The following is a 14,720-nucleotide window of genomic DNA, read 5'->3' on the forward strand; positions in this document are numbered from 1 at the left end:
TAATATAAATGTTTTATCATAATACTCATATTGATTGATGTGTAGTTTTAAGTCTTGAAAAATATTTTAGAAAATAAGTAATTAATATTAAAATAAAACATGAATTTTCTGTTTATATTTTTTTCTTGATATGCTAAACCATATCTATGTGATCAATGCATTTGTAAAATGATGATAACAAAAACCATCTAAAATTTTCAAATATTACACCAACATGTAAATATAGATTACAATCCATCTTAGCAGCAGGGAATAATGTACCCGGATAAAGAAGGAAATTATAATATACAAAGTTCTTCTCCAAGTGCAGATCTAGCTGAATACAGATCGGATTGAATCATTTTAAGTAGCGCAAAAATACTAGTAATATAATGTACTTTCATTTCACACCGCATAATGACCGTTATTCCAATCCCCTGATTTTTGGACTAACTCGATTGCTCCCACCAACACAAGTAGCGACGACATTAAACATACGTTCCTCAAAAGCTTTAGTCTCATAAGGAATTCTCAAAATACCTTGATTGTGAAATCCATATTCTTCGGCAGATCGTGACAACATCTCCAAAAATTCAGCATCGTAGAGAGCCGTTGTATGTACCATAAACCGCTTTGATTCATTAAGGTTTATTCCAACGGCAACAGGAACATAACCTCTTGGTGTCATAACGGCACCTCCTCCCAGTTTTAGCCGTTTTCCAACCCCAATCAGCTTGCTCGCTTTAATGCCCATCAGAATCCGATTAATTCAGATTTGAAGAAATAATTTCTTTCTTTCTTTCTTGTGTTGTTAGTATAATTTCAACGTACCAGGCCGTGCAAAGTGCCAGTACCTTGTGGGCTTCATTATATTAGGTAAAGGACTAATGACGTTTTACCTGCAGGGATAACGACACTAATTAATAATTACATTAATATTGGTATTAAGAAATTTCTTGGGTAATTTAAAATTATCCCATTATTTTAAGTAGCAATTATATAGAATTATGGGAACAAATGGAATGCCGTAAACACAAAATTGATGTATTAGTATTTAGTCCAAAGTCTAGTATAGAACCAATAGACAACTACCAAACGTTTACTATGACGCCGTCCATGTTGAAAGTATTACTATTTCGACAAATATCTTTTATTTTTTGTACGTCGTGTCTCTTCTGAGTAATTTCTACTCAAGAATAGTAATTTTTATTACTGCTAGCTAACGTACCTAGTTGCAGTTTTTATGTTTATTTTTTCTGAAAAAGACATCTCAACATGTTCGTTTTCTTTATATTTCTGGATATAGTAAGTGTTTTGGACTAGCCGGCTATCTAATCGAGCTCCACACATAATGCTGGATGAGAAAGAAGCCGGTCATTTTAAAGTAATATATAAACATGACTCGTAACTTGATTTTTGCAGATTACTACGCCCTCCAACTTTGAATGTGCACAAGTAGGCAGTTAAACTTGTATAAAATTGAACAAGTAAACACATTTGTTTTACATGGCATAATACACATAGGATGCATGTAGGACATGAAATTTCCATGTATGACAAATGTGTCTATTTGTTCAATTTTATACAAGTTTAAGTGTCTACTTGTGCACACCCAAAGTTAAAGGTTATATATAGTTATCAACTGACACCAAGTTAAATGTCATGTTTATGTATTATGCCCTATTTAAATGATGTACTTAAGTGTAAGATTTTATATTCTAAGACATCGACCTATTTGTTAATAATCAGGCTCTAAATTTAATTATCATACATATTTAATTGAAAAAATTACAAAAATAAAATTAGACAAGAAATTATTGAATTTTATCGAACTCAGGTGTTAGCCTCCGTCAAGATGCCATTTTTGAAGCATTTCCCATTTTACCCATTTGTATTTTTATTTTCATTAAAATAAAGAAAACCAATCATGTACTGATCTAAGTTAAACTCTTGAAAATTTATGAACGATGTTTCAAATTGTTATTTGATTAATATCATTATGTTATATTTTATATTGTTTTGGTATGCATCTTACTTTCTATAGATCCTTACTTAAGATCTTTTGGATTATATATTTTGGATGGGAGTGTAATATTGAAAAAAAGAAATTATAAGCTGTCATCTTATGCATCAAAGAAATTTGGTTAATTAATTAAGTTTGACATTATAGCTCATTAAGTTCCTACTGCGTTGAGGATGCTTGCTAGCCGGCTTATAAACGACCTTAGGTGACTTAAATTCATAAACATTTAATTATTAAATAATAAAAATAGAAAAGTATAAATCATATAATAGGCAAATAAATATTCCCTATAATTTTAGATTTTGTGTAGATCGTATTCATACTGGTTGGTGCACAGTGAGAATATACTCAACTTGGATATTTGAAACCTCTAATTCATGAGTGCCACGTCGACAACCTTGAAGTCACGACGGTTAATCAGTAACCCGTGATAGATGCTCAAGTGGGCCCGGCCTTGATATTACATAAGCATGAGCGACATAATTGTATATTCCCTCAAATTCATCCCTTCATATTATATACTACTCCCTCCTCCCTCCGTCCTTTTTTTATATATCATTCCTTCTTATAAATAGTTGATATATAATACTTGTCATCTCATAAAGAAAAAATTGTATGAAATAACAAACTATTAATGTTATAGTCATAATTTATTTTAATTGTATTCGCAGCAAACATCCCCTTTTTTGTCATCTAATTCGGTATACAATTAGTCATTTTATACATTTCGGTATAAAATGTGTTTGTGTTTGTATAAATTGAGAGAAAAGTGTATATACCAATACAAATATATATATATATATTTTCGTCCTATATATTTATAATTATTTAAATACATAATTTATTATACAAATTACAATGTATAAATGAATTTATACAAAACTAAACAATTTGTATAAAATTGGATGTTTGTAGCGAATAAAACACCATAGCAAACATAAAATTTGCTATGGAACGCAATTATGCGAACTATAGCTATAACATACAAATATGATTTTTATGTTTGCTATATGTGAAAGTTGTTCTTTCATAAAATCAATGCATAAATTACCATATTGTTCCTTTTTTACCCTTGTGAGTTATTAGCCTTGAAAATATACATTTGACCAACTTAGAAAAGCTAAGTAAATGATTCATGTTCATTGGTTAAATTAATTAATCAAAATAAATTAATTCATATTCATTGATTGAAAACTTGAGTTCCAAAAAAATTAAATAAGGGTAGAAGGGTAAAGCTACATCATTTCTTAATGTAAGTGCAAAGTAAAAAAATAACATATAAAAGAGGATTCTTAATGTAAGTGCAAAGTAAAAAAATGACAGAAGACGGAAGGAGTAGTAATATCTTCTTGTGATTAGATAAGAGATCAATTATTTTGACTAATTTTGAAGCCTAAAGATATCATGTAATGTAGACTGGAGGGAGTAGTTCATCTCAGGAATATCAAAATTACCTCATAAAAACATAATCCTCTTTGATATTGTAATACTCTCCATATAATCATCTTATTATATACAGAGAAACAATCACACATATACGCATACTTTACTCATAGGTAGTAATAGAAAATTCGTTGACACAAAACCTATATTGTATAATACGGAAGAACGGCCCAGTGATTGATTGTGAGCAATTAATTATGTAATTTTAGCTCATTTATCAAATTTGAAAAGATTTTATCGCGATTTACTCCAATTAGTTGGTTGATATTTGTATTCTTTTTTATGCGTGACAAATTAAAGTATAATTGCAATTATAATTAGTGAACCCATAATTGAGGAGTTCTATTTAAAGTGATGTTTATCAAAATTAGGAAAAACTACATAAATGGGTCATAAAACTTAAAACAATTACATATTCATACCCTAATTCAAAGTAATTCAAGAAATACATATTCTCTCAAAAAAAGAAAATTACAGCTCATACCCCCATTCATTAAAGCTGATAATTTTCGTTTAATTGATACTAAATCAATATCATATATTGTATTGGTATCATTAAAACTGATAATTTCACTTAATTGATACAAAAATCAGTATATATATATATATATATATATATATATATATATATTTACTGTATTGGTATCATCAGGGTTTCTTGTTCAAAAATTACTCATTAGTCAATGATATTATAAGAGTATATGTATATTGTTATTGTATCATTAATTTTTCTTGTTTAAAAATTACTCATTAGTCAATGATACTATAAGAGTATATATATATTGTTGTGGTATAATTAAGGTTATTTGTTTAGAAATTACACATTAGTCAATGATACTGTAAGAGTGTATGTATTTTGTTGTGATATCATTAAGGTTCCTTGTTTAGAAATTACTCATTAGTCAATGATACTATAAGAGTATATGTATATATTCTTATAATATCATTGACTAATGAGTAATTTATGAACAAGAAACCTTAATGATACCAATACAATATATATATACTAATTTAGTATCAATTAAGCGAAATTCAGCTTTAATGATACCAATACAGTATATGATACTGATTTAGTATCAGTTAAACGAAATTAGTTAGGGGGTATATAGTGTAATTATTTAGTTAGTATGAATTTAAAAGTGTATATGTTTGTAATTATTTTGCTTTTATGGGATATTTGCTTAATTTTCCCTAAAAATTATTATTAGAGGGTCCAAAAATAAGGCCCACAAAATGGTATCCTTAGACATTGTAGTGTTATATATATGACGGGCTCAAAGAAGTCCAAATCCATCTCTAAGGAGGATGAGTAATGCTGCAAGTGTAAGCCCAAATTCATTTTAAACAAGTCCAAATAGAGGGCCTCAATGTTGAGGTTGCCCCTTACAAATACATAGCAAGCCACGTTACGTTGCCTAGCTCGAGGGAATTTCTTCATCTAACCAAATTAAACCATTCATTGTAGTTAAGTATATACTAATATGTATATCATTAGGATATACTCTGCTAGTTCCCCGGGTACCTCTTCCTCCACTATCACACAATTTGGACTCGATCTTTCGTGAACTAGGTTAACGTAAAAAAAAAAAAAAAATGAAAATTATAGATGCTTCAATTAATTATTGGAAAATTCGAGAAAAAAAAAATGGCATTGCATGGTACTTGTTGATTAGGAATGATATTTATGAGAATTCTAGTGCATGTGGCTGAAATTGAAATGCACGTTGATTTTTGTAGAAAAAAGCCTTTGGACCACACGTAGAAACCAACAAATTATTCCTTTACTGAACACAAAGAAGAGGCTAGAGCATCACTGGTTTCCAAAATATATTTATCAAGATCAAATATGGCCAAAAGGAGACTTTTCATATTGTCGGATAAATTATGCATGCCCCATCTAATTAATGCTCTCAATCGATTTCAATTTATGTCCCATGTTTAATTAGACACATAATTTAATTTTAAAAAAATGGTTAGTCTCTTTTTATGAAATTGATTGTCATTTTTCGTCCTTGTTTGAGCATATTTGAAAAAAAAATAGACATGTTTAAACTAAACATTAAGGCAAATGACATGTCTGCTCTTACAATAAAAGTCCGACAAATTGCATGATTTTCAAACAAGTTATATATGGTTTGAGTCTATAAAGAATTTGTGACAACGCCATCATCCTGCACTTGCAAGAATAAGTAGAAAAAGGAGAGAAAATAGAATTTAATTCTTCGTTTTTATAAAAACGAATATAAATGAAGTCGTACATGTTTGTCGTGACTTGTATGTTGTTGACCTTTTTGTTTGTAGCTTTAAAATCATGATAATCTGATATGGTATGTGACTAATCCATGTTGAATATGGTACGTATAAAGTCATATCCGTTTGCCATAATACACATGACACAAATAATCCAGTATAATTCATGCAAGGTAATCAATTTAAATATAAAATAAAATCAACTAATATGAATTGCGTGAGATATAAAAATATTTTTTCCCCGAAAATGTGGGTGATGTGAGCCGTGAGGGACTGGATGCTACAAATTGCGTTACACATGTAAGCTGTGGGGTGCTAATTTGGAGTGTGCAATGAATCCCATCAGTTTGGTCCAAAACAGTAAGTAGCTTCTAGTCATCGATCGTCAAAAATTCTATTATCCATAGTAGTCATAAATAAATGTGTTTTTCCCTCCATTTTATATTAACTTAAGCTTTGAAGTGTTTCACACCCTTTAAGAAAAATAGATTAGGACATAAATTGAACATAATTTTCCATTTTTATCCTTATTAATTATTGTCAAAAATAACTAAACATTAATTATAATAACTAATTTCAATACTAACTTAAAGGGTAAAATTGAAAGAATATTTTAAAAATAGTCTTGAAAATTGAAAACTTAAGTTAATTTGAAAAACAAAAAAAAGCTCAAAGCTTAAATTAATAGTATTAATATGGAATGGAAGGAATATTTACGTCAACCAAACCTTTAGTCTGTACTACTAGAATAGTGTTCTCTGCTAGTTGCACTTTTTAAATTTCTTTATGAATTTTCCAGAACCCCAAGTTGCAACTTTATTGCCAAAAGATAAATAAATACAACTTGCAATGGCTATATGGTAAATAGTTCGAACGCCGTCGACCAATTTGCAATGAGTGGACCCTAACCTTTTTGGGTGTAGGTCCCACTTTACATTCAGCCCACACCAATTATTTATTATTATAAAATAGAGTAGACAACACAAACGTTTCTCATCCTTAAAACAGAGTATAATAATAATAATGCAAAAGGGCGAGGAACAGAGAGATCAAAGAAGCTTCTGGATACAAATATCTCGTACCGTCATTGAATCTAAGCCGTTCATTCCTTAATCTAAGCCACACATTAGTTGGAAGGTGTATTAATGGAAGGCCCGTTTCTGGAGAGTTCTTTTAAGGGAGAGTTGTTCATCTCTCTTCACACTTGTGTTTTCTCTCTCTAACTAACAAAAGTTCCGTGTCTATAGTGCTTTTAATTCTTTGAAGAAAGAAAAAAAATCTAATCACTTTTTGTATTAAAGGGGCTGGAGATTTGTATTTAATTTGTCGACAAGACAGGAAATATTCTGGGGGGTTGATCGGTTTTTGGTGGATATTCAAGTATGGTAGACAAAAGCAATGATTATTATGCAGTTTTGGGATTGAAAAAGGAATGCACTGAAACAGAGCTTAGGAATGCTTATAAGAAACTTGCACTGGTCAGAATTTGAAAATAAATAAATTGAATCTATTCTTCATCATCAAACAGACTCATTTTAGCTTTAATTTGTGTTTTTTTATAGAAATGGCACCCAGATCGCTGTTCAGCATCGGGGAATTCGAAGTTTGTAGATGAAGCAAAGAAGAAATTTCAGGCAATTCAAGAAGCATATTCTGGTACTTATTTTATGCTTTTTTTATTTTGTAACATAATTTGCGCCGTACATATTTAATGTTTTGTCCTGCTAAAAGTAAAAATGAACTGTGTGAATTGGAAATGTATTAATACATTCAATTATTTGCAGTGTTATCGGATGCAAACAAAAGGTTTCTGTACGATGTAGGAGTTTATGACTCTGGTGATGACGACGACGAAAATGTAATAACTTTGTTCTTTTATATATACTCTCATGTTGAAAGTTCTAAATCATGTCGCAAAATGTTCGCTGATACTTAAGTGAAGTTTAATTTTATGACTTTATTGATAAATAAGGAATGTTTTGTGTCATGCTTGTAGCAGGCTGAGTATCTTCATGTTGTTCCATTTGTTTTTACATTTTGAGAGGGCTAAAAATGGTGTTCATGTTGAATCTCAAGAAATGGGATCACATAAGATTATTTCCAAGTACTAGTGTTAATCAAGTATGAACTTTTGAAACATTGAAGAAAAAGGTTGTCTTTTTTTATCCTTTAGGCAAGTCATAGAAGAGGGCTGAACATGGAAGTTTTGGTTTCTTCTAATTATGTCGGTTATTCTATTGAGGATAGCTTATTGTTGTGCTTTTGCTTTCCTTGAGCCGGGAGTCTATTGGGAACATCCTCTCGACGCCAAGGTAGGGGGAGTCTATTGGGAACATTCTCTTGACCTGCCAAGGTAGGGTTAGGGGTATGGTTTGCATACTCTCTACCCTCTGGAGATGCAGACGTCACTTGTGGGACTATATTGGGTATGTTGTTGTTGATTCAATTGACGACGGATAATTAGATCCTGATCTTTATCCAAAAAATACTTGGTTTAACTTGTATGATATTGCTCAAGCTGGTATGGACACCACGGTTGTTCCTAAAAAAGATAAATTGTATATTGCATCAGGCAAATTCTTGTTACAAATTTTGAAGTGGATTTTCTTGTGCAGGGCATGGGTGATTTCCTGAATGAAATGGCAGCTATGATGAGCCAAAATAAGTCCAATGTAAGTTCTCTTTTTTTTTCCCCTTTTATCTTCTTAAATTTACAATGAAAAGATCCCACAAAAGGAGAAGGAATTTATACTTCTATACTGGGTGCTAATTTAATAAGAGTGCCTATATATAAGATGTTTGTTGAACAATACTGACATCATTTTCACTTTTTTGGGTCTGCTAAACTGAAGTAGTCTACACTTGGGTTTGTTTTTGCAAATTCGTTTATACATATAAATACTACATTAGTACTTTATTTATAACATAGAGGTGGCATGGTGTTGTATGAATTGACAGGAAAATCAGGAAGAAACCTTTGGGGAATTGCAGGATATGTTTGACGAAATGTTCAACAGTGATAATGGGATGTTTTGTTCTTCTCGGACTGGAACTCCTTCAATGTGTTCTACTTCATCGTCTACATCTTCCAGTGAGACCTTTTTTACCTTTTCCAACAAAAGAAGTTCAGGTGAAATGAAGTCGGGTAAAGGCGATTCTTGCCAATTCCAAGGATTTTGTGAAGGGGTTAGTTCCCGTTTCCTATTGCTGTACTAGTACTTTTATGGTCATTTAGGTTGTTACTAATTCAGTCTAGTATTATTGATACTTGAAGACAGGTGGAACATCTGGAAAAAGCAATGAAAGAGAACGGAGTAGGAGGAAAAATTCCAAGAGTGGACGGAAGCAATAGGATGGATGCTAAAAGGCAAAAGGTTCTATCATGAGTTTTATCAAATTAAGGATAGGGAAAATGAATAGAACTGCAGCTGCCTGCTTTAATCCATGTCTTTTTGTGGCTGTTGTTTCTTATTTAGGATCAGAGTTGTTTCTTTTTCACAGAAAGTAGGATCTTCTTTCAACTAGTGTATTGTAATTCTATCTACCTAAATGTCATTCAAAAGGTTTTCACCAGACACCAATTATCTTACCATTCCTAGTATTTCATAGCTTCAACTCTTTCTTCAATGCTTAAAAACATATTGTATTGCTTATTTGAATCAAATTATATTACTGTAGTATTTTCCAAAATGGAATATATTATCATTCACTTGCAAAAAGATTTAGAGAACGTTAAACATGTGTTTCAACTCTCACATACATATAGTAATACTACCTATGTATAGGTTTAATCTCCTTTTAAGTCTTTCCTCATCTTCTTTCATTTCTTATATTAATTAGGGCAAATTACAGAAATCACATACTTTTAAGGCAAAATTACAATTTATTCCTTAAAAGTTTATAATTATAGAAATCTCTCAAATGGATACAATAATATAAGCGCTAATACATTGCGAGATACATTAATCGTTAAGTAAGATACATTACATTTTATACATGATACACTAATCTGATGAGCGAGATACACTAATCTGATGCGTGAAAATGATAAATTTTGGAGATTTGTAAAATTTATAGGGGATAATGGTAATAAGTAAACTAAAAGTGGGATTTCTGTAATTTTTCCTAATTAGTATTACATAATCATATCCACTTTGAAAAGAGAGAAAATATTAAAAGGCCAACTAGTGGCCAAAAGGGCAACCCAAATCAACTTGGGTTTTGTTAGTTAAAGGTGAGACTAGAAAAGACAAAGGCAAGTTTAATAAAAGTCATCCAAATTCAATTTGTCAAAAAGTTGAATGAACTTGATTCTGTCCCACGCCATGCCTTTAATCAGCAACTTGTGCAACCATATGCTAATAAGATAACTCTGCTTTGTTATTGTGAAAGCGATATATATTTGTTCATTCTTAACACAAATATTTACCTTTGAATTCTAAAACTAAAGTTGGCTTTGTTAGAATACGTCCTATCTTTCAACTCGTAAACAAAATTAATCAAGTGCCAAATCGAATGTTGTCAATTAGGAAACCAAAAAAAAAAAGTACGCTTCTGCTCAACTTGCACTCATATAGATTATGAGGCTCTAATAATAGCATTAGCTTTATTTCCTAAATCAACTTTGTTCTTTTGTGTGCCTAATTACTTTTTTCAACTGAAGGATTATTAGGTTGCCAGCCGTTTAATGTGAGTAGTATTAGATTAGATGGACGCTATTATGTAATTTAACGTTCAACTAGCAAATGATGGATCCCACTCGTACAACAATTATTTATTGTCACGCACTTTTTAAAATAATTAGTGCAACTTGCTTTTGTTTAGAACTAATTTAATGAGTCTTTTATTTTATTTCATATTTTTGGTTGAAAAAGTAAATTATTGATTTCCTAGTTGACTGGTTTGCAACTTGTAAATATCGTGTAACATGTCGTATAGATTTATTTATCTAAGGTGCGCGCGCCAATAGTATAAATAATTTTTGCACCGTCAAAGTATTTAAATTTTTGGTTATAGTAGGTTAATTAGTTTATATTTTATATTACCAAATTAATCAATGATAAAATAATATTTATTGATGTAATGAAATATCATTTGCACACTAATTTTGAGATTTTTTTTTTTTTTTGAAAAAGTAGGTGTTTGGCAATCTGTAAAAGTGCTTTTAAATAGAAGTAGAAATAATTTTTCTGCTATTGGAAAGAAATAAAATATTTTTGCTTCTTAAAAAAAGCAAAAGCATAAGCAGAAAATTATTATTATATATATATATATATATATACCAATATTTCTCTTATTACTTAATTAACATATCTCATATGTTTGATTAAGTTCCATTTAATAGTTTTATTTTTTATTTTTATATACTAAATGCTATATTGTATTTTCCGTTTGCTTATTATTTTATTTATTATTTTACGTATTATTTTACAAAATTATAAAACAAGAAAAAGGTAACAAAAATATTTTTGTAAGATTAGGAAAGAAGAAAAAAATAACAATTAAAGATTTCTGCCCTTCAAAAAAATGTATAATATTGATTGAAAATTTGAATATGAACATTTTATTTTAATAAAAAGAAAAAATTAATTTAATTTTTGTAATAGATGTTTAAACTAGTTTCTCTCTATAAAATAATCATAATATTAAAAGTACATTAACACTTGCCCTTAATCGTAATTTGACTTTCAAAAGCACTTTTTAAAGAAGATTAGGCAAACACAATTTACTTATTAAAAACATTTTTCAAATAAATTAGTCAAATACAAATTGTTTTTTTTTCAAAAGCACTTTTTTCTGAAAAGCTATTTTAAAGAAATGCTTATGAAAATAAGCAGTTTTTAGCAGCAATGCAAAAGAGACTCTAAAACAAGTAAAATATTATGTGCGAGTAGCTCTAGTTTATGACTTTATTCTATTGTTACTAGTTATTAAATACATGAGTAAAATTTGAAAATAATCAAAAAATGAATCGAATCGGATCAGGGAAAAGCTAATCAGTTAAATTTAAAACCGAACTTAGTTGATTCCCATTAATTTTAAGCAAAATCAAATCAAGACATCATGAACCCCACCTTTGCTTTAGCCAAAAGAATTACATTGTAATAATGACTCAGAGTAACAAAAGGGGATGTAGCTCAAATGGTAGAGCGCTCGCTTTGCATGCGAGAGGCACGGGGTTCGATCCCCCGCATCTCCATTATTTTTGGAATTTTCTTCAACTTCCTAACTTTGTTGAAATCTGCCTCAAGTACAAACAAACACATGTATTACCAACAAAATTTTCTTCAACTTTCTACCTTTGTTGAAATCTGCCTCAAGTACAAACAAACAAACATGTATTACCAACAAGAGTTGTGGTGGAGTGATAAATACTTCTTCATCCTTAACAAAGAGGTCTCGGGTTCGAGTCCCTTGGGTACGGAGTCGTCTTTGTTAGGGAGCGCTTTACCTTCCAATATTGGACTTCCGGCGCGAATCCGAATTTAGTCGAACTCCAATGTGATACCAGACACCAAGTGGAAAACAAAAAAAAAAGAAGACATACACATGTATTACCAAATAGCAAAATGTCATACAAATCATAAATGGAACAGGTGTATGAGCTAGGGGTGTGCATTCGGTTTTATGGTTTGGTTTTACACTATTCGGTTTGGATTTTCGGTTTTTGGTTTTGTAAAAGTGTAACCCAATCCGATCCAAAATAAATTTGGTTTGGTTTGGTTTTTCTCTATTCGGTTTGGCTTTTTTCGGTTTGGTTATTCGGTTATGTCAATAATTAATAACATATATAACCAAAGTAATAATATTTAATCCCTTAAATATACTTTCTAATATAAATCATAAGTAAAACTTAAACACAATACTTATAAGTATACCTATTGTAGATGTAATTCAAACATAAAAGGGAGAAGACACAAGTACCCCCTAGACTATGACCGAAATCCCAGAGACACACCTTAACTAAATTAAGGTCCTATTACCCCCTTGAACTCATTTTTTTTGTAATTTTTTGTACACCTTTTGACTTATGTGGCACATCACGCGACTCCACGCAGTATATATATATAAAATTCGGTTTTTTTCGGTTTTTATCTTTTAAAATCCAAAACCAAACCAAAAAACCAAACAAAGTAATTTATTAATCCAAAATCAATCCGAAAAACCAAAAAACCAATCCAAATAAAATTTCGGTTTGGTTTGGTTTGGTTATTCGGTTTAATCCGAATAGTGCACACCCCTAGTATGAGCTCATCACTTACAACAGCTGGAATCAGTCAATCAGAACACCAAAATTTGAGATTAATAGTGTAAGATCCCGTTTGTGTTGGTTTAAAAAAAGTAACTTTTAAGTTAAAAATAAAAAGTCAAATTGAAATGACTTTTGAGTCAAAAAATAAAAAGTAGGGGGAGACCTACTTTTGGTTTTTGACTTATTTTAAGTTATTTTTTATATTTGTCAAACACTTCCAAAAGTAAAAAACTGATTTAAAAATAGGTATTTTTTATATTTGTCAAACACTTTCCGAAATTAAAAACTGATTTAAAAATAGATTTGACAGACTTTTAAGCCAATCCAAACACCCTCTAAGATAGTGCTGGGTTGATCAACCATGTGGTAAAAGAGTTGATCAATCAATCCCCCTCAATGTAATGAATAGACTGACTGGTTTATTCATGCTCTTCGCTGCCAAAGCAATCTGGTAACCCCACTTCACTATCCAAGACTAATTCACTTATCCAGTTTTGGGCTAAAATTAATTCTTTATCCATGGGGTAGGTTCAAAACCTTGATCACTAGATTGAATCTTTCAATTTGGGTTAAAAAGTGTCAATATTTATTAAATCAAAATTTGACCTAATTTTCCGACAAACTTAATGGGTCCGTCCCTGCTGAACATTATGATTGCTTTTGTTCTAATAAGGTTGTGTTGTCGCACCTAAGGCCATTTCGTTACTGTCTTTAAGGAAAAATGTTTACTATTTTCGAGATGCATAGATTGTTGTGTTCTGAAGGAGGAGTATTGTCTTTGGATATAAATAGCTACGGCTGTATTAATCCTAAGAAATAAAAAAAAAGCAAGATGAATTAAAATGAACATCAATCAAGAAAAAGATAGTATTGTAACTTGAAATTTGCACCATTGAAAAAATTATTCTTACCGTTTATTGTTTTCAACATTGTTATTTTTGCTAAAAAATTAAAATTGGTTGTTTTCCCAAATTTAGTTATCGGAATTAAGTTAGCTTTGTTTTCCCAAGTTTGGCTTAATTAATAAGGTGGTGATGACATGCAACCCATTTTAAAAAATTAATAACTAGCTTTACACGTATGTTGCTATATTATATATGAAATTTTTATGTAACTATCTCCTTATTATAATATTTGAAATAAATACTAATTTTGTCTTTCTTTATTTTTGATAATTTTGTCACTTGAAATTATCACGACAACTATTTACCATAAGTCATTAGTATTATGCCGCTGTACAGCTAAGGACGAATACATGAATTACTTGTGTGATGAGTAAATCAGCCAAATGATACGCGGTTGGCACAAATTGGTCGAATTTCTGCATTCATATTACTTAATGTTAGGCAACTAATTAACTAAACTACACACTAAAGTAATATTTGGTTTAATTTCTCTCTTTTTTATTTGCTGAAATTTATCAATATCAGTTACGATTCGAAAATAAAAAAAGAGTTAAACGATAAAAATACTCTCTCGATTTAAAAAAGAATGACCTACTTTTCTTTTTAATTTGTTTAAAAAATAATCACTTTTTTTTCAATACTTTAATTTCAGTTTTCCACGTGATATGTTTAGGACCACAAAATAAATTATATTTTAACATAATTTTAATTTAAAATGACAACACTGAAAAGTTTTTATTTTATTTTATTAAATTTTGTGCCAAATCAAACTTTGAAACCGAGAGACTAATTTAGTAAAATCTTCTAAATATATAGATACGAGTTTGAAATTGAAAATGTCAAGACGAGTAAAAATCACTTTAACGTG

General features: G+C 30.1%; 2 protein-coding genes and 1 non-coding gene across 4 annotated transcripts; 2 read left to right on the forward strand and 1 right to left on the reverse strand.

Annotated features, from left to right (window-relative positions):
- Positions 1–403: 403 nt before the first annotated feature.
- Positions 404–733, reverse strand: LOC125820761 (auxin-responsive protein SAUR71-like). Its single transcript, XM_049500188.1, has one exon. The coding sequence runs from the start codon at positions 731–733 to the stop codon at positions 404–406; it is 330 nt and encodes a 109-aa protein (XP_049356145.1).
- A 6,019-nt stretch (positions 734–6,752) lies between these two features.
- Positions 6,753–9,245, forward strand: LOC125820651 (uncharacterized). Of its 2 annotated transcripts, none has more exons than XM_049500065.1 (6): positions 6,753–7,173; positions 7,258–7,351; positions 7,480–7,553; positions 8,311–8,367; positions 8,654–8,881; positions 8,970–9,245. In XM_049500065.1, the coding sequence occupies exons 1-6, from the start codon at positions 7,078–7,080 to the stop codon at positions 9,045–9,047; spliced, it is 627 nt and encodes a 208-aa protein (XP_049356022.1). In that variant the 5' UTR covers positions 6,753–7,077; the 3' UTR covers positions 9,048–9,245. The 2 variants fall into 2 exon arrangements, with proteins under 2 accessions (XP_049356022.1, XP_049356021.1); XM_049500064.1 differs by having other exon boundaries at positions 8,974–9,245.
- Positions 9,246–11,821: 2,576 nt separating this feature from the next.
- TRNAA-UGC (transfer RNA alanine (anticodon UGC)) lies at positions 11,822–11,894 on the forward strand. The gene has a single exon. It is a non-coding gene; the product is annotated as a tRNA-Ala (tRNA).
- The last annotated feature ends 2,826 nt before the right edge of the window (positions 11,895–14,720 follow it).

Source organism: Solanum verrucosum, unplaced genomic scaffold, assembly GCF_900185275.1.
Source record: "Solanum verrucosum unplaced genomic scaffold, falcon-dt-bn FXZP01000117.1, whole genome shotgun sequence".
Lineage (NCBI taxonomy): Eukaryota > Viridiplantae > Streptophyta > Magnoliopsida > Solanales > Solanaceae > Solanum > Solanum verrucosum.